Source organism: Oreochromis aureus, linkage group 3 (assembly GCF_013358895.1).
Source record: "Oreochromis aureus strain Israel breed Guangdong linkage group 3, ZZ_aureus, whole genome shotgun sequence".
Taxonomy (NCBI): domain Eukaryota; kingdom Metazoa; phylum Chordata; class Actinopteri; order Cichliformes; family Cichlidae; genus Oreochromis; species Oreochromis aureus.
The window spans coordinates 114173920-114197741 of NC_052944.1; the positions used below are offsets into that span (position 1 = coordinate 114173920).

Consider the following 23822-nt stretch of genomic DNA (forward strand, 5'->3'; position numbering starts at 1 on the left):
ACCTGCTCATCTGTCTGACTGTTGTGAACCAAACACAGATCAGTTCAGTGTTGTGACAGTGTGTGTTTGCACGCACAATTATTGTGTTGTTTTTAATGTTATACCTGCTCATCCATGTGCAGCCTTTCTCTCTGTGCTCATCTGACCCACTGTCACCTCCTCCTTTCTCCTGCCCAAGCTCTGCACCTCCTCTGTCACCACCTTCACTGTCCTCTGCACCTCCTCTTTTGCCTCCTCTCTCCTCCTCTCTGCTTCCTTGTGTCCCTCTTCGATCACCGGCTCTGCAAACCTCTTGTACCTGATATAAAAGCTCAGTTAATGTTTAAATGGTTTGACAGAGGTGGGATATTCACGTGGTTTTGGAGAATGCATGTTCCCTTACCAAGAAGCTGGAAAGCATTTGAAACACCTTTTGCCTTTCTTGGGTTTCCTTGTTCTAACACCTTGAAATGTTTCTACTTCTGAGGAATTCAATTCAATTCAGTTTTATTTATATAGCGCCAGATCACAAGAGCAGTTGCCTCAAGACCCTTTATATTGTACAGCCACTGTCGCCAAAGTGCTTGCTCATAGGGGGTCCTATGATTGTTGGGTTTTTCTCTGTATTTATTATTGTACAATTTGCATGCCGTGGAAGAGAGACAGAGGTTAACAGATATGATTCAGTGCAGAGAGGTCTATTAACACATACTGAGTGAGAAAGGTGACTGGGAAGGAAAAACTCAATGCATCATGGTGTAGAGATTCAGAATTTCTTTTATTGCTGCCATATAATCTGCATTATTATAATTGCATTAATAACATATTTTACAGCATTATTCTATTAATAATGTTTCTTACAGGGTTCATATTGTATTGAAGATGTTTGTCCGTTTAAAACGATTATCAACATTAACTGACTGCACTGGACTTAATAACAGGAGTGCATAATTTTAGTGAATTATTCTGGTGAGTATCAGCTGAGCTGGGTATGTAAATCGGGCCATCCAGCTGCGGTGCTGATCCGACGCCACTTGTGGCAAAATGTCACTTGACCAAGGAGCAGATCTGCATCAGATGAGATCAGCTCACTTTGCGTGTGCGTGCGCTGTGCACAGCGGTGTGTACTCTGTGTGTCAACAAGAAAAATGCATATAAGAAAGTGGTGCACAAAAGCGGAGTAGTGACAGAATCGATGTGCATTATTGATATTTGAAGCACGTGTAACTGCACATTAACACACGGGTACTGTGGAAGATATTTTTTACTCACCTAAAGAGCTCGTGCTCTCGTCCACTTAGCAGCTGTGCGTGTCTGTGGCATCGATGCTCTCATCGCATGCGATGGAGTAAAAATCCAAAGCACAGCTTTATCAAACAGTTGTAGTTTAATGTTGGCTGACGAGTCTTCAAGGCTTTGCACAACTGTATTTCTGGACATGCTGACGTTGTTGAAGTCCTGCACTTTTTCCGGGCACATTATTTCAGTAACGAGGCAGTGTTTTATGAGGTCTCCATCTGAAAAAGGCTTGCCATGTCTCGCAATGAGTTGGGCGACCTCATAGCTGCTATTGGAGCCTTTTCCTGGACAATTTGAGCACGAAAAAAATACTGTTGCTGACCCCGCAGGAGAGCTACCCTTTGCTTTAATTTCTGCTCTCGCTCAGCACCAGTGTAGGATGCATAGGCCTGATGTTTGGTTTCATAATGACGTCGTACATTATACTCTTTCATAACTGCCAGAGTTTCAGTGCAGATCAAACAGACACACTTCCACTTTAATTCTTTGAAGAAATATTCACTCTCCCACCGTGTCTGAAATCTTCTGCACTCACTTTCTACCTTTGGCTTCTTTGGTTCTGCCATGTTTGGTAACTTGGGGTAAATTTCTTCTGTGATTGTCCTTTTTGGTGGAGCAACTGCTTTGATCAACAGCAGCTCCCCCTGGTGTTAAAACTAAGAAGTGCAATACACTCAAGCAAAAGTTGAAGTGAGGCCATATTCTATTCTATTTATAAAATTACTTGCAGGCCAATTAAAAATGGACCGCGGGCCGCAGTTGGCCTGCGGGCCAGAGTTTGGACACCCCTGGTTTAAAGGATTAAATTCAGCGTCTCTCTGCCGTTCTCTTTACCACCACACTCTCTGTCTTGGCAGTGTCTTAGTCTAAGTGGGCCAGGAACGAGATATGTTCACTTATCTTGTTGCCTATTCTGTGTGTGAGAGAACTCCCTCAGTGTCGATGTAGCACTGGTGTAACACAAGTAGTGGGCTTGTTAAACCTGTTAGTGCTACTTCGTGCCTTCTTTGCATGTGGTATAGGCAGTGTGGTTACATTTAACCACAGTCTGAGGACAGATGGGAAATATACAAAAAATTCCACCACAAAAGAAGATTTCAAAGGATTTTAATAGATTAGTTTAAGATTTTGAGCAAACAACAGAAATAAGTGTGTGATGACGACTCCTCAGAATTATGTAAGAAGGCTTCATTTCGTAATGACAGTCGGTTTTTAGACAGTAAAGCAAATACAGACAGATGTGTAGAGAAAATAATCACATAAAAATAATAACTTTTCTAATAAGGAAAACCCTCCTGATGTCCATAAATACGGTGAAATAAAAGGTTCTTAAAGTTGTAAAGTAACATGTCAGGTAAAGTTCTTCATGTTTGTACTTGAACTTGAGTAAATATTTTCATCTAGTTTCCAACAGTTCCAGCAAACACATGGAGCAACACAACAAGAACACACAGTGTGGTGAAGTGAGTGAAGTGGATCAGGTTTTTACCACTGCAAAACACACCCACACATGTCGGGGAAGTGTGAGGAGTGGTGGAAGGGGTGGGAGGGGCAGGAGGAGTGGTGGGAGGGGCAGGAGGAGTGGTGGAAGTGGTGGGAGGAGCAGGAGGAGTGGTGGGAGGGGCAGGAGAAGTGGTGGGAGGGGCAGGAGAAGTGGTGGGAGGGGCAGGAGGAGTGGTGGAAGTGGTGGGAGGGGCAGGAGAAGTGGTGGGAGGGGCAATAGGAGTGGTGGGAGGAGCAGGAGGAGGGGTGGGAGGGGTGGGAGGGGCAGGAGGAGCAGTTGGAGGAGCTGTGGGAGGAGCAGTGGTTTGTAATGAACTGTGTGGGGAGGGGAAGGTAACAAAGCCTGGTGGTGTCCCTGTAACTGTGTCGCTGATCCATTTCTGGTACTGGGACACAGGAGTGTAGACTGAAGGAAGGAAAAAGCATCCAGCAGCAATGAAAACTCCACTCTGCAGCCAGATGGATCCACTCTGAGTCATCAGTGGTGCCCCAAGACTAGTCTGTGGAAAGACATTGATGAAAGTTATTTGGACAGATGTGTAACTCTTAGAGGTCGACTTTTGTCACCTGAGAAAGTTTGAACTTTGTCTGTATTTTTGTTACAAACTGCTCAAATAAATTAAGTGAGCAGTTGATCATCCCAGTATAACACAGTCAGTAAAACTTCATAGATATCAGTCTGTCCAGGAAACATGAACCACTGTGAATCCACTTCAGCTGCTTTGGTGCAAATGAAAGTGACGATTCCACAGCCAGAAAGTGTCAGACAGCTCGTTTAAAGGAATCAGTTCCATCAAATAAATTAGAGGCTTTAAAACAACAACCTCTGATAAACATGAATATTAATATTTATAGACAACTACAGCAAAACAAGTAAACCAAAGTGTGACAAAAGGTGAGATTATCTCAGAGACTGTCAACAACAGATTATAAGAAATAAAGTTGTGCTCACCAAACATGAATCCGTCTCTCCAGTACAGATGATGCTGTCTGGGACCTGTGGATAGCTGGCTTTGCACTCATTGTTTCCCACTATTGATACTTTTGCCTCCAGCAGGTTATTTCCTAGTTGGAGAGAATTTAAACATCAGGCTGTTCTAAAGACTCCAACACAATGCTGTAAAATCAAATAAATATTTTATGATTTACCAAAGATACTAAAGCCGATGGCCCAGCTGCTGGTCTCATTGTTGAAAGTGCTGTTTTGTGAGGCTAAGCAGATCGGCCAGATGTTGTCTGTGAAATTCACAGGAGCCGACAGCTTCAGAAGACAAATGTCGTTCTCACGAGTTGATGAGTTGAATCCAGGATGGCAGGTGATGTTTACCACTGTGCGATTCACTTCATTTGGGTTTGGACCTGACTGACTGTTCCGGCCCAGATAGACCACCACGCTACTGAAATCCCTTCACACACAACAGATATTTTTATTGTGCCTCGTGCTGATCATCAGCACAGGGCAAAGCAGTCGATGTCACCAGTTTCCTTTTTCCTTTCACTTCTTTGTTGTGTGCGTGTGTGTTTCTGTGTGTGTGTGTGCACAGGTGGTTGAAGTGGTTGAACATGCTGGCTCGTTACATTAATGAGTAATTAACACTGATGGTCAGATTCATCCATAACACTGAGTGAGTTCATGTTTCAGGTGCTGCATGGAGATCTAGTGTTTGACAAGAGGAGCTCAACAAACATCAGCAGACACACAAACTGTGTGTGTGCAGTTTGTGTGTCTGTGGGTCAGTGTACAGCTGGAGTATTCACCAGGAAGAGACAAAATATTATCAGACATTAAGTCAACTTCTGCTGATCCTGAAGGTCTCTTTTAAATGGCAGCATTACAGAGTGCAGGGTGTGGATATCAGCCACAGAGCTCATGTAACATCTGTTTACATGTTGTTGAACTGAGCAGTGACTGTGATGTGATGTCAGCTGATCACAGCTGCACACAAACAAAAAAAATGACTGTGACTTTTCCTCACTGAGTCTTTTCTCCACTTGATCTGCTGCACCTGATCTTAGTTTCCCAACATGTGTTCATTAATGAGCCTTACAGAGGTGTGTAGTTGTTTTTAATAGCAGCAGTTTCCCTATTTAAAGTCTGTATGCTAAGCTAACCATCTTCTGTCATCAATGGACAGAAAAGTCAATGCTTCTCAAATACAATGAAATCTATGAAATGACTTTATAGTTTAAATTAAATTAATGTGGCGTCTGGTTTGATTGTTGTGCAGACAACTCTGTACTTTGCAGTTCAGCACTTTGGGAAACAGCTGTTGTTTTTAAATGTTAGAAGAAGTGAGGAAATATTGAAAATATCTCTAGTGCACATGAATATTACACTTCACCTTCATCATCATATTAATATTCAACAAAGTGTAAACTTGCAGCACTGACTCACAGTGACATGGTGGATGCAGCTGTCAGCACCCACTGGTCGTTGATCAGAGACCCTCCAAAACCAAAACTGGTAGACAGAGCTATAAAACCAGTATTAATGGATGGAGGCCCTCCAACAACTCTTATATCAGCGAACCAGGGCCAACTTCCTGCTGCAGCATCATGACCTCCTGTGATGCTGCTGCTGTTCACAGACCTGCTGCCACATGCTGACAAAGAAGAGAGAGCACAGCTAAACAGATCAGCCAGCACATTAAAACCACCCACAGAGAAAACACTGATCAACGCTCTGCTGGGAGATCCTGAGCTCTGACATTCATGTGGATGTTACTTTAACATTAGACTGTGGTTTACATGTGATCCACAGATGTTCCTCCTCTGTGTCAGAAAAGATTTTACTGAACAAAATCATTTCACAGTTTTATATGTGCTCATTACTGTACAGCTGACAGAAGGAAGACAAGGTTCAGATGTCTTTGGATGCTTACCGGGCTGCTGTGAGTGACAACCTGAAAATGAGAAAACACAGACAAACCTGTGAAACCTGTGAAAGTAAGCAGTGATTGTTTTCTTCCAACTTGAAGAACTGATCACACTAAACACAACACTTTAATGCTGACTGCAGTTACAACCTTTAAACATTGACTTCTAATTGAAAGATGAGCTGGTAGGTCAGAGTCACCTGTGTCGTTACTCTGGCATCAAACCTTTACCTCGGTGTTCCTCATCAAATAAATGTTCTCAGTTTACTCAAACATCAGTAACTGTAATATATAAAGTTACTCTCTGCTGAATATCAGCTCATCAACTGTTAGAAAACCAACACAACAAAGTAAACTAACGAACACGACAACACGTCTGCACTTTGTAAAAGAAACTGTTGATATCAAATAAAGAAGAGTGAAGACGTCCACTGACTGTGACTTTATCACATTATCATTTTAAATACGATGCTGAGTGACATTAATGCTAAATGGACTCTTTCCCTGTATCCAGGAGCAACATTCGTACCTGTAATTAACCTCGTTCTTCTTCCAGCCCTGATAAAACCTCAGCAATGAGAGGAAGGAAATTCAAACAGTTTCTCACCTTTGCAGAAGAAAATGATCAGCACAGTGAAGCAGCACACAAACTGTTGCAGAGCCATGGTTAACTGCACCTGTTTCAGCTCATCTTAGACTTTAAATATGTCAAATTTATGTCCAGCTCCACCTGTTCCTGACAGTCATCAGGGCCCCACCAAAGAATCAGGTCAGACTTGTTGGTCTTTGTGCTTTTTGACTGCAGTTAAGCACGAGGCACTGAAAGTTGGAGCAGGTTCAATTTTCAATCACAACAGCAGTCAGCTGAAGCTGCTTTATACTGTAAGGTAGACCCTACAGTAGCAGGTGAAAGTCCCCACACAGCAGACTGTAATCAGACCTGATCAGTTTGTTACTGTCACTGACGCTGTCATGTTTTTGGGATATGTTACGCACACTTTAGAGCAAACATGACACTTTGTAGGTTACAAATAATCCTGTTAAATTAACACCACAGGAGAGAGGGGGGTCAGTGTGTATACATGGGTCTTTATGTCTTTGTGTGGGTCACTAGTGGGTGGGTGGGGCGGATCAGGGGCTGGCTGGCCCTTGGCCCCAGTGGGACATGGTCACCTCTCCCCTCTGGACACTTCAGCCCCTCCCTGAGATGCGGGGGCTGGATTTTCCCCGGGGTCTCCCTCCATCTCCTGCTGGGATGGACACCCAGATGTCACAGAGATGTGTCGGGTCTCTGGTACTCTCGGGGGCTGTGGATGGTCCGGTTGTCCTGGTTCTAGGGCTGCACGATTAATCGTTAGAAAATCGCGATCTCGATTCATACTTACGTGTGATCTCATTTCCAAATGACGATTCAAAAAAAAAAAAAAAAAAAAAAAAGACGACGATTGTACCGCATTTTGATCCGGGACATAACCTGCATGAAAACAAGCGCTCACTCTTCCTGCTCAACAAATGACAAGGGCGGAGCCTTATACCATGTGATACAGAAGCTGTGCCGTGTGATGCTCAAATTGGCAGGAAAGAAACAACGGAGAACACGTCAGGGATGACGAGAAAGTGACAGGAGAAAATCTGTCCCGGTCAACCACCCAAACATCAATAACGGGAACCTTATACAGCGCTTCCCTATACACGTCGAACTCCCGCAGGCACAAAGAAATTACGGAGGCTATTACTTATCACCTGACCAAAGATATGGCTCCCATCAACACTGTGCAAAAGCGAGGGATTTAGGAAAATGATCAACACCCTAGACCAGGGGTCGGCAACCTGCGACTCCGGAGCCGCATGCGGATCTTTAGTCCTTCTACGGCTCCGCGTGGTTTGGGAAATAAATAATTTTTGTAAGTAATTAGCTAAAGTCTATTTTATTTATGTTAGTTCTTTTTTTAACTCGTAGTTCTAAATTGGAAGATTATTGTGATATTGAAATATAAATATAAAATTATATTCTATTAGTTTTTGATCGATCAAAATAAGCGTCACACTTGCGGAAGCCGATATACCGGCCGAAACGCCCGCCAACCCCAGGTAGGCCAATTATGGATCTTCGGATCCACATTATGTCAGCAGCTGTTCTCCAAAAACAAACACGTTCACGCCTCACAGACGACAGTTTACAGTCGTGCGTAAAGATGAAGTGACTTCGTACAGCCCCGATCGTACAGCAGACGCTGTGCACAGAGGTTCAGGAGCGGGAGTCCCATTGTAAACATATCACGGCAGACCCGACTATGTTTCCATGAACACGCTTTTCAGCATCTCTTTATTGACCACTTTTCACACACGGTTGCTTTACGCATACAGCGGTGTTAAAGCTCGCAGCCCGACACACACCAACACAACAGCATAGGTGGCACAGGCGTTAAGGCGGCGGCGAGGCGTTGCGGGTACCGCTAAGGTGCATCCGCCTCCCCTGCAGCGGCGCTGCAGTCCACGCCCCGCTACACATATTAACCAGGTAAAATACATACTTAGGCGGAATTTTGCAAAGTTCAAAATGTGTTAATTACATAAATAAAATGTAATTTTCTCTGTAGCACTTCATGCATTTAAGCAACACACCTTAGTTGTTCACACAAAGCATAAAGGTAAAAAAAAACAATATATACAGTGTTATGTTCATTTTAGATGTCAAAAAGTATTTGCGGCTCCCAGAGTTTTCTTTCGTGTGGAAATCGCGTCCAAATGGCTCTTTGGGTGTTAAAGGTTGCTGACCCCTGCCCTAGACAAACGCTGCACAGTGCCGTCCCGCAACTATTTTTCTATTGTTGCACTACCTGCTCTGTACACGCAGTGTCGAGCAACGGTGGAGACGGAATTTCAAGCAGTACAACATTTTGCGGCAACGACAAAATGTGAGGCATTTATTGTTTTTATGTTTATTTATTGTTTTTATGTTCAGTTTCAACTGTTACGAAGTTGATGTGCAGTTAATAAGTGCTATAAATATTTATATTGGAAAAGAAAATCGTGAGAGAATCGTGATCTCAATTCTAAGCAAAAAAATCGTGATTCTCATTTTTTGCAAAATCGTGCAGCCATACGTGGTTCCATCTCTGTCTGCCTCCAGGCTCCTGGGGGGCGTCGCTGCAGCTTCCCACCCTCATTATCACGTACATTTGGGACACTCTCACACACACAATAAGAAGATTGTTGGTTTATGTATGTTCTCATTTTTGTGTCCCAGGTGTCGTATCTTTGTTTTGGTCTTCGGTCTCTTACAGGTGCAGCAGCTGACGATACATTTTGTTTCTATCAGAAAGACCTCAGACACGTTTCCTTCTTGTTTTTCCTCTGCAATGTCTGTACTCTCTGTTCATATTAAATCATTTAAAGAACATATTTTAACATCGCACTCAACAACAAACAAAAAGTCTCTTCAGCAGCTTTATATTTCTTCACATCAATATACGAGCCACAAGTAGGAGTGACGGGGGCTGCGAGTTTGAGACCTCTGCTCTAGAAAGTCCTACTCAAAGCAGAAAGGTGCTCAAAAAGCCATGGCTCATATTTACTTTGCTGTAATGTCATCAAATGTCATTTTTGTCACATGTACCAAGACAGAGTAGCAGGCACTGACCACTGCACTCTTTCATGGAAGTTCAACACTGTGACCCAAACCCACTGCCAGCACCCAGCATCACACACCAAAGGACAGACTGAGCAGGTCCAACAGAGCTTCCACAGCTTTGCTCTCATGGGGTTTGAGCTGGATTTGAAGCAAAACACAAACTGTGACGAGGAGAGGTCCAGGTCACTCAACAACAGCCACTTCTAAAGGGAGGTAGGCAGAGTTAGCTGACACACACACAGTTCTTTTTAAAGGAAAACAGCTATGATTAAGCTATAGATCAATCATATTTTTCAAAGTGGACTGTGGACTGTCAGGGTAACATAACAGATGGATGAGCTTACAGATGACTGTGTTGCTTTGGTATTTAGTTTGTTATCAAGCTAATATGCAAATGAACGACTCTTCACATGTGCTGCCAAACACACCTGTGACAATTATCTGGAGTATCTGGTTCTGCACGTATAGTAAGATGTTCTGGCATCCTTTTAATGAATTCTCTGAAGTCTTAAACAGATGACGCATGCTTCTCATCTTGGAGGTTTAGAGAGGCTTTGGAGCCCTGAGTTTTGTTCAGGTTTTGAAGAGAGGGTGGTGGGGGGAGGACAGTGGGGAGGGACACATCATCTCGGGAAAATCACCAACCACAGGCTTATGCTGTTCAGGATTAACTTTATTTACACGCACAGTTGTTCTAACACACAGCTGCAGCTGTCCTGCTACCAGCTCCACATACCAACAACACGACAGGACCGTGTAACACAATTGATCTAAAATCAGACAAAAACATAAAATCCGACTAGAAAAAGTGATATTTTTACAAATATAAATTGCGAATTTTAAAATCCTATGCACACGTTTTGCAAACAACAAGTTATTTGCAGTCATTTACCTTTTAGTCTTTTTAAAATAACCATTTCAAACTATTTACAGAACAATCAGCTGTTCTTCAATAAGATGTCACACAAATTATTTGTGCCGCTCCAAAAAAATAATTTCTGTCCACTATAAAGGAGAACATCACAGCCTGATACCTGCAGGTCTGACAGCAGCAGGTGTATCACTGCTGTTTCTACCTGGAGACAGCAGTCGCCTCATTGTTCTGACACACAACACAAAACTATACACAACACTACACACTAACTACACAAGACAACACATTAACTACACACTCCAAACACGCTAAACGTCGCAAATCTCTCACATCTCAAAACTCGCTCTCTCTCTCCCTCTCTCTCTCTCACTCCTAAAACTTTTTTTTGTTTTGTTTTTTGCTCATAAGCAGAGAGTGCTTGCTAGCGCTAACGTGGCGAAACTATTGAGGAACAAACGCCGCATATATATTGTTTATCCTGACTCTGGTTTTACGTGGCCTATCGACATAATTTAAAAACTGGCACCTTGTTGCTTTGTCTTTAAGTGGTCATGTGATTGGCTTACCACGACTACTTTATTTTTCCTCAGTCAAACAGCAGCTCTCATGTGATTGTTTTGCCCCCTGAGCTCCAGGTGTTGTGCTAGACCAGGGGTAGGCAACCTTTCTGATGGCGAGTGCCATTTAAAATTTCCTCAGAAGTCAGTGTGCCATATGATTGCATTAGCAATAAATTTAATAACGCTCTATATTAACAGTTACACACTATATAGAACCACTTTATAGAATTATATTTGTTCGCAGATGTTGGCAGCTATCAGCGAATAGTTATCAGCTATTTTGAAACAAAAACAAAAAAAAGTTCCATAACAAGAACTCCATTACAGCAAATACAAATGCTATTTATGGTCTCCTCACAACAATGATAAGAAAAATAAACTGGGCCAATATGGTATGTTTGTTAATACAGAGACACACATGTTAATGTGATCTCTGGTCTCCCACTCAGAGACACAGGTCTCCGAGTGTCCAACATTCAGACGGCTACCTGAGGACACTCATGTGCGAGAAAATCTGCTCACACAGATATTAGAGCCAAATACTGTCAATAAGGCCTCTGCAATGTTCTGAAGACAGTTAAACTTGTCAGGTAGTGATGTCCAGCAGGTGAAAATGCAGCTCCATGAACACGCACAGCTGTGGATTCCAGCTACTTCAACGGTATATGTATGATTTCTATACATTTTACGTCAGATAAAAACTTTGGTTGTAAGCTTCAGATAATTATTTAATAACAGCCAGACATTTTAAATGAGAATAAGAAAGTTATTTCTTTGTCCCCCCCTTTCCCTGTTAATGCCCTACCTGGCCCCCTGGCAAAGCTTTGCTAGACCCGCCCCTGCACAGTTACCAGCTGTCAGCTACTTAGAAAAGGATCCTGGTGTTATTTGTCTCTCAGAAACAGTTCATAACTTCCCTTCAATTCATTCATGTCACCTAAAAGGTAAACCTGTTTCTCCATCACCTGTTCAGCTCTGATGATTCAGTAAGGACATCTCCTGGTTTCATCTGCATGTTTTCTCTCACCAGATAACCAAACCGACATCATGACCAGCAGCTTTCACAGCTGTGGCTCCAGCAAACATCAGCTGATACTAGAAATTAATATTAAATAAATTCTAACAACAGCTGATCAAGCTTAAACGTGCTGCTGTTGTTTAGCGCGACATCCGCTGGTTTCCTCTTTCTGGCGCAAATAAACAAACAAGAGAGAAAAGCGATCAGCTGATCATTGATCGTTTCATGATTGAAGTAGCAACAGGAGAGAGAGGGGAGAGAATGAGAGAAGAGGCAGCTGACAGCGTAAAGACAGAATAAATCCAGCTTTGTGTCTTTTTTTTCATTTTAGCTAAAGTACGGGACAAACTGTGTTCCTTTTCACCTTAATATGAAACGCGTAATATTTTCTCTGAATGAGGGACGATTCCGTTTTTTTACAGGCAACTCTACTAACTAACCTTATGAATAAAATACAGTTCACTATGGTATCAGTAACATCATAGCACCCGCCCAGCTGTATAGAAACTCCGTCATGCTAGCTAGTAGCAGTACGAGTTATTGTAACTGACTGTAAAAAGTCAGCACAACGAAAATAAACTCCACCTAAACTTGGTTTATATCTGACCAGACAGACTGCAGGTCATAACTTCTTACCTGAAGTTCAGTTCACCTGATACTCTGCCACCTCGGGTCTCTCCTCCTCCTGCCTCCCTTTTCTCTCATCCACCTGCTGGCCTCCACCACTTGCTAATTTTACTGAATCTGGGGAAGCGCCGCCATAGCCACCACCAAACAACTGAGTTATTTTTACACACCGACCAGCATCTGGACAAACCACCACCTTTCATTGTTTATACCGTTACAAAGGGAAAAAAAGTCACCTGGCCACCGAGCAAATGCCCGATGGCCAGTCCAGCATTGGTCGTGCCATCAGTTAACCCTTCGCGTGCCAACTGTGGCACGCGTGCCGAGGGTTGCCGACCCCTGTGCTAGACAGTGATCGTGATTACCGTCCGCGGGAGCGCGCAGCTGCTTAAAGCTGTAGCGTCCAGATTACTTACAGCTACTTCCGTGCAACTGATATAAGATGCGGTAAGCTGAACACAGCGTCAACCGTCTGTTTGTTGAAAAATAGTAACGGATCGTGTTTCCTTGTTAGTAACTGCAACGGCGTTGTAACGATAGGAATAGTAATTAGTTAGATTACTCGTTACTGAAAAAAGTAATGCCGTTAGTAACGCCGTTATTCCCATCACTGTTCATGACACGCACGCACACACACATAAAGCGCTTTGCCTCACCATTAGCATGCAACTTTACTAAAACCTTTAAAGTGTCTGATATAGGATAGAAAAATGAAGCAACCAGAGATTTAATGGTGAAGACTCTGGGTTCTGTAGTTCACGTTTTACAGTCCTGAATGACTCTTTGCATATGATTTATTGAAGAGGAGTTTAGAATGCACTTTACATTGAGACTGTTGCTGTTTAATTTTTTACATTGTTACCATGTCATGAATAAGGTTCACCTGCTGGGGGTTTGATGGATCAGCTGGACAATACAGTCAAAGACAGACTTCATCCATCATGTGCAAAAATCCCAGTTGGATTTTTGTTTTCACTCATATTTTAGAACCAAACACTGAAAACAACTGTGACAGACTAGATACCTGGTCAGGGTGTACATTACCTTTCACTCAAGCATCCCAGGACAGAGCCCTGCCCCACCATGAGCATGGGTGGATACGTGGTTATAATATAAAATGACTGATACTGAATATGAATATTTCATGAATTATAATACAAATTCCTAGGCATTTGTTCCAGCAAGAGTAATATGTCAGACATATGTCTGAATTGCTAACCCTAACCCTAGCTCAACAGACCACAATGCCCTGGACTGTCAGTATTATTACATGCTGTGAACATAAGTAGCTTTGATCACAGTTTATGTTGTAAAAGGAATATTAAAAAAAGATCAACATTGTGATATTATTTCTTCCAAACTGACCAGAAACATGCTTGTCAGACTCTCACAGCACAGGATCAGACTCACTGTGCATGACGGCTCAGGCCAATAATGTTTGTTAGATTGTCAGTTGTTTAGTGCTTCTGTACAGTTAGGGTCACCGTCTCTGTGTCAGTATAATTAATATGCAGAAAACAATAAAAGCTGATTGTCTTCCAATATTCTAGCATAATTAAAAATAACTTTGACTTTGTAAGTACATATTGTTACAGTCCTAATGCCAATATGATCCTTCATAACTCCTGCTTTGAAATACTGAGCTTTAAAATTGACCTGATGAAAGATAATTTACAGTGGCAGTCTGTCAGGATAATTCTGACTATAAGATCACTGTATTAATCTGAATCCTTCTGAAATGTGCTGTGAATGAATGCTGATGCAACTGACTGTGGGAAAGCTGTTAATAAATGAATCTGTGACACATGCAACACATTCACAGAGGAGGAGGACACAAAGGGAGGACACGCAGAGACTGTGTTAAAGTCAGAAATCCAAATCTTTAGTCAAAAACAGGCGGCGGTTACAAACAGGATGGAAAAGCAGTCCATCAAACAGTCTACAGGGTCAAACATACAGAGAATTCAAACAGCAGTAAACAAATAACTGAACACTGAAAAACGTAAAGCAATGTGAGACGAAACAAAAGGAAGCAGCGCAGTATATTCACTGAATTATCATCAATTACAAAAGAGAAAAACGAAAATTTCTAAGGTTTGTTTTTTAAATGCAGGTAGAGTGTGGCTGGTAAAGATGGAAACATACAGAATGTAAACTGTGTGAGTTTGGTGAACTTTGTTAGTAACAAATGAGGTAAAAAAAACCAAACCAGACAAAACACAGAAAGAGACTCTCAGTATTCATTAATAATTAGAAAGCATCTAAACATTCTGGTCGTGGATTTTAGTTTGTATACACATACATATATATATATATACACATATATATATATATATATATATATATATATATATATATATATATATATATATATATACATACATACATACATACATACATGTATATATACATATATATACACATGTATAAAAATATGTAAAAATATATATATAGTTGTTTTTTTTTCATTTAACAATTGCATCTGAATGAATTAAATATTGAACCAAAATATATTGTCACATTCTGCATTCTCAAATACAAATTTCACAAAGTAAATTTTTAATTAACAGAAAAAATATGAATTACAAAAAATAATTGTATATTATTAAAATATTATGCAACCATGACCAAAGTCAGAATTATCATTACAGTACTGTGGACTTACTGCTTGGCACACAGTGACAAACTTCAGGGGAGATCATGATGACAGAAAACTGTAAACAACACTCTGAAGCTGCTTTTCTTGTTTCTGTGACCTCAGCACGCTGACAGACCTGAAGTTGCTACAGATTTTAAAAAGTGATAATTATAGGGAATAAACTTTTTCATCCGTTTAATCAAACATTTGATGCCTCAGCTGTCTCAGTCCTATAGCATTCTGCAACTACAACTAACCTGAGGAGCCTTGGATTTGGCTGCAGGTGCCCCTGTACATCCTTCTCAGCAGCACACATGTGGGTACCATTTAATCACACTTCTTCCTGAGCTTTGCTTCATCACAAGACTAAAGGTGGCATCCCATGTCACAGTCTTATCATCATCCAATTGGAGAAGAAACATTTACGGTCATCCTGGTTTTGTTTTCTGATCCCGCAAAAAGACTGAGGACAACAAAGCCCAGAGAACACGAGATACACAACATCCAACATTCAGACTCAACAGCCTCCATAAATGAAGAGCACCGGGTTGGTCCAGTTATACTAGATGTGAGCATGCTTCACATTACTGTGTATGAATAATAATCAAGAGACAAACTTTGAAGATGCAGAGCATGATGTCCCATCATCAGACTGCAAACAAACATCCACCAGGCTTCTTTGTTGGCAGAGGTGATGATTCTCCCATCAGGGATCAGTAGTGTGTATTAAACTGTGGTATAAGCAGCAGTCACTGAAGTGTTACTGTTTCAGATAAGAAATCTGCCACATAAAAGCCAGGGTGGGAGGGATCTCTGCAAACTGACTTACCTCTGTGAGTGTGAGGCTGTTCCTCCAGCCTCAACAAAAATCTGACTCTCCAGTCACAAAAAAAGAAACTCCAGCTGGGAGATAGAAAACGCTGTCTGGGTCTTGCTGGATGTTGCTGATCAGAGTCTCACATTAGCAGAGTGCTGCTTGGTCCCACTGACCCATGTGGACAGCGACTGTGGAGAACTGTTCTGGAAAATGGAAAAGAGAATTAAAATGACAAAAAGCCAAACAGGATTTCCACAAAGACTCTCTTAGAATCAGCAATCAGAAAATCATTGGTTCATATTACAATTACATATGAACAAGTTCTTTAACTGTAAGCAGTTAAGATCTGATTTGATTTACATCCTTCACACAGCGCATGTGTCCAGGCTGTAAGGTAAACATAGAATTAATCTCAGGTAACATGACTCACAGTAGAGATTCAGTAAGAAAGATTGCTAGCTCTAATATTATTACCACACCAACAGCTCAGATTTCTAGAAGTATTTAAACAAATGTCAGTCTATCCATTCATTTTCTTCTGAATATTCAATTCAGGTTCACAGTGGGAGGGTGGGAGGGTGGGGGGGGAGGGTGGGGGGGGTATCGTGGAAGTTTGTAAATAAAGTCTGCAACACAGAAAGAGCTGTGATCAAGCTATTTATTACTGCGCGCAGGAGAGCCAACACACATCAAACATCTAAGTTCACAGTCATGTCAGCTCTGCCATAGAAGTCGTGCTCCTACTCCTTTATGCATTCCAAGGAAGAGGAAGTTACAAACTGATCGTACCACACTTCACGCGCCTCGCTATGAAACCTAACGGATCAGAATCAGAATCAGAATACTTTATTGATCCCTGGGGGAAATTATTTTTTTGTTACAGTGCTCCATTATACACCAACATTAACAAAACAGACAACACGCTAACTAAGAATAGTACAATATATATATATATATATATATATCTATATATATATATATATACATAAGTCACAATAATAAATAGCAGGAAAGAAACATAAGTCACACAATAATAAATAGCGGGAAAGAACCGTGTAGTTGTGGCAGTAAACAGTGTGTTAAGTGGATGAGTTGTACAGGGAGATGGCCACAGGCAGGAATGATTTCCTGTGACGTTCAGTGGTGCTTTTCGGTAATCTCAGTCTCTCACTGAACGTGCTCCTGTGACTGACCAGCATGTCATGGAGTGGGTGGGAGGTGTTATCCAACATTGTCTTTATCTTGGACAGCATCCGCCTCTCCGACACCACCTTGAGGGAGTCCAGCTCCATCCCAACAACATTGCTGGCCTTACGGATCAGTTTATTGAGTCTGTTGGCATCTGCGACCCTCAACCTGCTCCCCCAGCATGCCACAGCATAGAGGATCGCACTGGCCACAACAGACTCGTAGAAAATCCTCAGCATTTTGTGGCAGATGTTGAAGGACCTCAGTCGCCTCAAAAAATAGAGACGACTCTGGCCCTTCCTGTAGAGTGCTTTGGTGTTTTTAGCCCAGTCCAGTTTATTGTCAATGTGGACTCCAAGGTATTTATAATCCTCCACAATGTCAACACTGACCCCCTGGATTGAAACAGGGGTCAAGTGTTTCCTTGTCTTCCTGAAGTCCACGATCAGTTCTTTGGTCTTTGCCACGTTGAGCTGCAGATGATTCTGCTCACACCACGTGACAAAGGAGTCGACCACAGCCCGGTACTCCGTCTCATCATCCCTGCTGATGCATCCAACCACCGCAGAGTCATCAGGAAACTTCTGAAGATGGCAGGTCTCTGTGCAGTGGCTGAAGTCTGTGGTGTAGAGGGTGGAGAGGAAGGGGGAGAGGACAGTCCCCTGTGGTGCCCCTGTGTTGCTGATCACCTTGTCAGACACACACTGTGGGAGGCGTACATATTGCGGTCTTCCTGACAGGTAATCAACAATCCAGGACACCAGAGAAGCATCCACCTGCATCGCTGCTAACTTATCACCCAGCAGGGTCGGCCTGATGGTGTTGAAAGCACTGGAAAAGTCAAAAAACATGACCTCACAGTGCTCGCTGGCTGGTCCAGGTGGGTGTAGACACGATCAAGCAGGTAGATGATGGCGTCCTCTGTTCCGAGACGAGGCTGATAGGCAAATTGAAGGGGATCCAGATGTGGTCTGACGATGGGTCACAGCTGGTCCAGGATGAGCCTTTCCAGGGTCTTCATGATGTGGGAGGTCAGTGCCACGGGCCTGTAATCCTGGGGGCCACTGGGACGTGGCGGCTTTGGTACAGGGACGAGGCATGATGTCTTCCACAACTGTTTTGTGCCCTTGGCCTTATCAGCACCTGTAAAGGGAGTTGTTTTCTCAAACTGCTGATGCTGAAGTAAGTTCATCTAGTTTTCACTGAACAGTCTATAAGAGTGTCACAGCTAAGCATATGCATAAGCACTTAAATACTTTAAATGAGAATAATAGAACATTTCTATTACAGGAGCCAGAGCCTGTCCCAGTAGCCACAGGTAGAGCACACCTGGACAGGTACCAGTCTGTCAGAGGACTAACAGAGAGACAGACATCAGAGTAACAAATCTATTTAAAATTAATGTAAGCTTCCTGCAGCTGTATGTATGAACATGTGTTTCTGACTCAATCCTAAATGTTCAGCACACACAGAGACACAGAGGGACTGTTTAAAGTTTAGTGTTAACCTGAGTCACTGATCATTTACAGTATTACAGAGTCTGGCAGTCTTTGCATGATGTCCACGTCACTGTAAGTTTCTAGCTGACTCTCAGGTGTGACAGGTGTGCCAGCAGGAAAGAGTCATAATAACCTGCATCCTGAGGTTTGTCATGCAGGATTAAAGGAGCCAGGCTTTGTTCACACAGCTAGGGTTGTATTTTACACTGACCCTGGGTCAGTATAAGTATCATACAGTTTAAACGAAGCACTGAAACTTGCACATATTTATTACAGATGCATTGAAGCTAATCGGCATATTTACTGTTAATCTGTGGCTGCGATTAATCACTTTACTGCAAACTTTATTAACTAGTAACTTCATCAGTCATGACAGAAGCTAATATTTCTGTGCTAACATCGTTTAAACAGTAACAGCTTTACTACAATATAAGCTAATGTTTACACCGTAACTTTAAGCTAGCACCATAAAGACGGTAAAACACGTAATAATATCTACAAATGCATCTTAAAGCTGTTATATTAGCACTCGCTGTATTACTAACATAAGCACATTAACATTATTGACACTCGCTGACTTTTAATAAATGCTGTCCGTTTAAATGGTCTTACCTGTAACACTGCTGTATCCACCGGATTCCAGCCAGAGTGGATTCTGGAGTCTTCCCACGCTCCTGTTAGTGATCCTCCATCTGGATGGATGATAACAACCTTCTGAAAAATCTAGCAGGTGGAGATGGCCCACATCTATGGGACTGATTTCTGCTAATAACGCTCATTGTATGGACTGATAACAGCCGAATATCATGAATAAAGTTACCCAGTCGCTAGCTGTGCCATTACCCACCATACACCTCTCCCTCCATAAATGCAAAAGTAATAGCCTATAATTAATTTATCTGCTGTATCTGCTGGTTCTCAGGTAGTTGGTTATATTATTTGATGTATTGTGTTCAGTATACGTCACTACAATGTGATTTCGGAAATATTTAAATATACGAACAACAGGCTCTTGCGCGAAAATCTCTTTTCGTGGATAAACAACGATTAGGGAGCAGCATAGTATTCAATAGGAGGACCCTGCACGTCAATTCTCGCGCCAGGGTACCCCCTGGCGTCGATAAGTGAAGCAGAGGGAGCCTGACCATGCGTCACACATTTGACGAGTTGGGAGTGAGAACGTGTTGTTCAGTCACATTGAGGTGCTAAATACTGGAAGGTCAACACTCTACTTCAGCACGAGCTGTCACTCAATCAGAAACAGGTGCAGCTGTTAGCTTTAAATACCTGCAACAGTCAGCCTGCTATAACCTGATACCATCACCATATTAGTGTAGATTACACTGCAGCTGTAGACGCCTTCATCTGACTTTTGCACAGTGTAGATGGTGTGGACTTCAGAGAAGCTCTCCCTGTGAGACTCACTCTCCCTGTCGATGGAGCGGACTCTGTAACTGTCATAACGAGGTCTGCAGCTCAAAGTGACATTACTTCCTGCCATCACTGGCAGAGCAGGCATTTCTAGGATCACGTGATCTAAACAAGTACAGACAGACCAAGAAACACAAACTCATGAAGCTAGTGGATGATTGTACAGCAACTCTGTAACAGACTTATAAACAACATGAGCACAAAAACAAGAGAAAAAGACACCAAATCATCACGAAGATTCTGTACCTGATACATAGATGTTGAGCTCGTCACTCTTCTGTCCTGATCTGTCCTCACACCAGTAAGGTGACATCGCTTTCAGATCTGAGATGATGCATGAGGAACCATCAAACTGGCAAAAGTCTTCACCACAGCTCGTTATTTCTTTGTAATTTCTTCTCTTCAGGGTCCAACCATCAGGGCTGTGAACCCCCTCACAGGTCAGAGTCACAGACTCTCCTGAGAAGAACTGAGGCCGGTTTGGACTGACATTCAGAAACACTGGAGGACACACACACACCACTCAGTATCAGGGTTGCATGTAGATAAACCATTAATTGTTTTAATTATAACCTAATTATCAGTAGACTGCCTGTGGCGGGTCGTGGTCTGTGATGCTGCTGCAGGCGAGATGGACGCATCTGCGCAGCACCTATAATCACGCCTCGCCGGCATAAAAAGCTGTTCTTTCCAGTGTTTCTTTTGTTTTTGTTTTTTTGTTTTTTTCTGTCATTTTTGGTGATGCGTACAGCTGGCAGTGGGAGACTGTTGAGTGTTCTGTTTCAGCAACCTTGTGTTAATAAAGATGCTGGAAAGCTTTCAAATGAGATCGGGTCTGCCATGGTCATTTACACTGCCCTGTCCAGGTAGTGCAAAATTCCATATGGTTTGGTTTCCAAATTGTTCTGTAATTATATATTAAAAAATTAAGTTAAATAGTTAAATGTTTAACTCTGACTAAATATTTATTTATTTAAATAGGAAATATTTAAATATTTAATATTTAGTTAAATATTATTAAAAAAAATTCGTTTTGCAGTACAGTTTGCCATATTTACTCAATTCAGCATGAGAGTTCAATGAAAATTTATATAGCATATAAGATAAAATAAGATAAGAAGAACTTTATTTATCCCGAGGGAAATTCTTTTGTCATACACATGCTCAATGCAGCAAGAGAGACAGAGGAACAGAGGAATAGCCTCCCACCCAGCTTCGACCCCCACCAGTTTGCCTACAGGGCAAATAGGTCCACAGAGGATGCAATTTCCACTGCTCTCCACTCTGCTCTGCATCACCTGGAGAATCCTGGGACATCAGTAAGGATGCTCTTCGTTGATTTCAGCTCGGCCTTCAATACCATCATCCCAGACATTCTTATAGACAAGCTGGTAAACTTGGACTTCCCCCCCCTCCACATGTGCATGGATCAAAAACTTCCTCACAGACCGTTCACAATCAGTCAGGGTTTGCAACCAGCAATCATCCACCCTGTCGCTCAGCACTGGCTCACCACAGGGATGTGTGCTGAGTCCACTCTTATACACCATCTACACCAGTGACTGCACCCCTACGTACCCCTGCAACATCATCATGAAATTTGCAGACGACACCACCAATGTTCCCTCTAAGCTGCGCACGTGCGCAATTGCGCACTGCTGGCACGGTCTCTGCGCACAGAAAATCTGTGTTGCGCACAAAAAAAAAAATCTAACCTGAATTGAAATTAAAATTAAAACTTTAACAATTCTGTTTTGCAGTGTTAGTCAGTGAGTGACTGGCTGCTCCCGTATGGGATTAGACCGATGCCACCTTATCCCATAGTCCAGCCAATAATGCGATTCACATTCGTATATACGGAGCCAATCAACGTCATTGACAGGCTATGACAGCGTCCTTATGTGCCGACACGTAAAACCAGAGTTAAAACCAGAGTTATGATAAAAATATCTGCAATGTTTGGTTTTCTTCCTGAATGCTATCGTTGGTTATATTTACTGTGGGAAGAAACGGTAAAAATGGCGTTTTATAAGGAAAACGCTTGAAAGCCTGTGAGCAAAAACAACCCCCCCCTCCCCCTTTCCTATTGGTCAACAAAAGTACCATGTCGACCAATCAAAAAATGATATGGTAATGTGGCATCTAGTTGTTAAGAAACGGGAGGAAGTTCTAGGAGTGACGGCGGTGTTTTGACATGTGAGAGATTTGTGACCTTTAGCGCAAATCTTGTGTAGTTAGTGTGTAGTGTTGTCTTTAGTTTTGTTGTGTGTGTCAGAACAATGAGGCGACTGCTGAATGTTACAGGTGTTACAGGAGTGATACATCTCCTGTTGTCAGGCCTGCAGGTATCAGGCTGTTGTTCTCCTTTATCTCATAGTGGACAGAAATTATGTTTTAGAGTGGCACAAATAATTTGTGTGGCATCAGAACAGCTCATTGTTCTATAAATAGTTTTGTTTATTTAAAAAACGCCTCAGCTGCATTAAAAAAAAATAGCTGCAAAAAACTTTGTTGTTTGCCAAACTGAGTTACTTTTTTGAAGAAGTAACTATATAATTAATTGCCCAACATTGGTCATTATATACTGTATTTTGCAGACAGAGAGTTACAGGACTCTCTCCCAGACTCATACTCATAATACAAGTCAGAGCTTATAAAAATAAAAAATAAAAAATTGTGTTTTCCAAATTGGAGTTCAAGTAATTTTTCCTTCCAATAGTGTTAACATACTACACAGGTCATGAACAAGATTTTTTAAATTTTCATTGTAAGTGGGCTAAAGCAGTTAATTAAAAGTAGTCTAACATAAATGTAAATGCTGTAATTTGATTATTTTAATAAACCATGTAACTTGGATGGATTCGATGCTGGCGTGTCCACAGTGCACACGTCTGATGTCGCTCACAGTGGTCCAAGGGTTCACCCAGGGAGTTTGTGTGTTCGCTCAGACACGTGAAAAATTAGAGGGAACATTGGACACCACTCTGATGGGGCTCATCACCAACGATGATGACACCGCCTACAGGGATGAGGTCCAGCGGCTCTCAGAATGGTGTAACTACAATAACCTCACCCTAAACACCAAGAAAACCAAGGAAGTGGTCATGGACTTCCGCAAAACAAGGACTGATCCTCCCCCCATCTCCATAAAAGGTGACTATGTGGAGAGGGTGTCCTCCTTTAAGTTCCTCGGCACCCACATATCCGAGGACCTATCCTGGTCCACAAACACATCAGCCCTAGTAAAGAAAGCCCAGCAGTGCCTCCATTTCTTGAGGGTTCTGAGATGGAACAGGCTGCAGACTGAACTCCTAGTGTCCTTCTACCGTGCATATCATTCAGCTTCTGCAGTATTTCTATTCATCTTATGAATTCCAGTCTAATGTCAATTCACTGAGTTCAGTTTTGGTCTTAAACTCCAGAGAATACCACCTGGTTCAACAATCTTTTTATCTGATTATTGGCAAAATGTTTTCTTCTTTCAGAAGAAGAAAACTTCAATTTCAGCCTCAGGCAAAATTGAGCCCAAAGAAACAACAACAAAGTTTAGTTCCTCTTGATTTTCCATGGAAAATAGTTTTATCACTCATCCAGGTGACTTCTCCAGTGTCACGGATGAGTGATGAATGTATCTCCCAATGGAAACCATTGTGTCCAGTTAAAGTCAATTGACTTTTTTTAAGGAGAGTTGTTAGATGCTGTGCTCATGAGGACAATGGGTTTTAACTTGCAGCACAACACAAAGCTGCCATATTGGATCAACGAACAAAACACTTAATTGAGCAGAATTAAGGCAAAATGTAATATCCTCATATGACACATCACACATGACCCAGCATTGTTCTAAGAATGCAAACTTTCTTATTGGAAGTCTTCACA

The 23822-nt window shown here is 42.0% G+C and overlaps 2 protein-coding genes across 3 annotated transcripts; both read right to left on the minus strand.

Moving 5' to 3' along the window:
* Positions 1-2368: 2368 nt before the first annotated feature.
* LOC120437906 (chymotrypsin-like protease CTRL-1) lies at positions 2369-6439 on the minus strand. Its single transcript, XM_039608444.1, has 6 exons — positions 6265-6439; positions 5664-5684; positions 5177-5384; positions 3931-4187; positions 3734-3846; positions 2369-3281 (listed from the first exon to the last, which is right to left on the minus strand). The coding sequence occupies exons 1-6, from the start codon at positions 6320-6322 to the stop codon at positions 2679-2681; spliced, it is 1260 nt and encodes a 419-aa protein (XP_039464378.1). The 5' UTR covers positions 6323-6439; the 3' UTR covers positions 2369-2678.
* A 12736-nt stretch (positions 6440-19175) lies between these two features.
* On the minus strand, positions 19176-20932 carry LOC120437907 (Fc receptor-like B). 2 transcript variants are annotated; one of them, XM_039608447.1, is made up of 3 exons: positions 20190-20932; positions 19855-20048; positions 19176-19204 (listed from the first exon to the last, which is right to left on the minus strand). In XM_039608447.1, the coding sequence occupies exons 1-3, from the start codon at positions 20254-20256 to the stop codon at positions 19190-19192; spliced, it is 276 nt and encodes a 91-aa protein (XP_039464381.1). In that variant the 5' UTR covers positions 20257-20932; the 3' UTR covers positions 19176-19189. The 2 variants fall into 2 exon arrangements, with proteins under 2 accessions (XP_039464381.1, XP_039464379.1); XM_039608445.1 differs by lacking the exon at positions 19176-19204 and having other exon boundaries at positions 19692-20048.
* Positions 20933-23822: the final 2890 nt, after the last annotated feature.

Bases quoted from the DNA above. Each gene is read 5' to 3' on its own strand.
- LOC120437906 (XM_039608444.1), bottom strand. From the start codon at position 6,322: ATGGCTCTGCAACAGTTTGTGTGCTGCTTCACTGTGCTGATCATTTTC. The intron at 5,385-5,663 runs GTAAGCATCCAA...CTTCTTTGTCAG, and splicing joins TTGTCACTCACAGCAGCCCG to CATGTGGCAGCAGGTCTGTG. The intron at 3,847-3,930 runs GTAAATCATAAA...CTCTCCAACTAG, and splicing joins CATCGGCTTTAGTATCTTTG to GAAATAACCTGCTGGAGGCA.
- LOC120437907 (XM_039608445.1), bottom strand. From the start codon at position 20,256: ATGTCACCTTACTGGTGTGAGGACAGATCAGGACAGAAGAGTGACGAG. The intron at 20,049-20,189 runs GTACAGAATCTT...GTACTTGTTTAG, and splicing joins GCTCAACATCTATGTATCAG to ATCACGTGATCCTAGAAATG.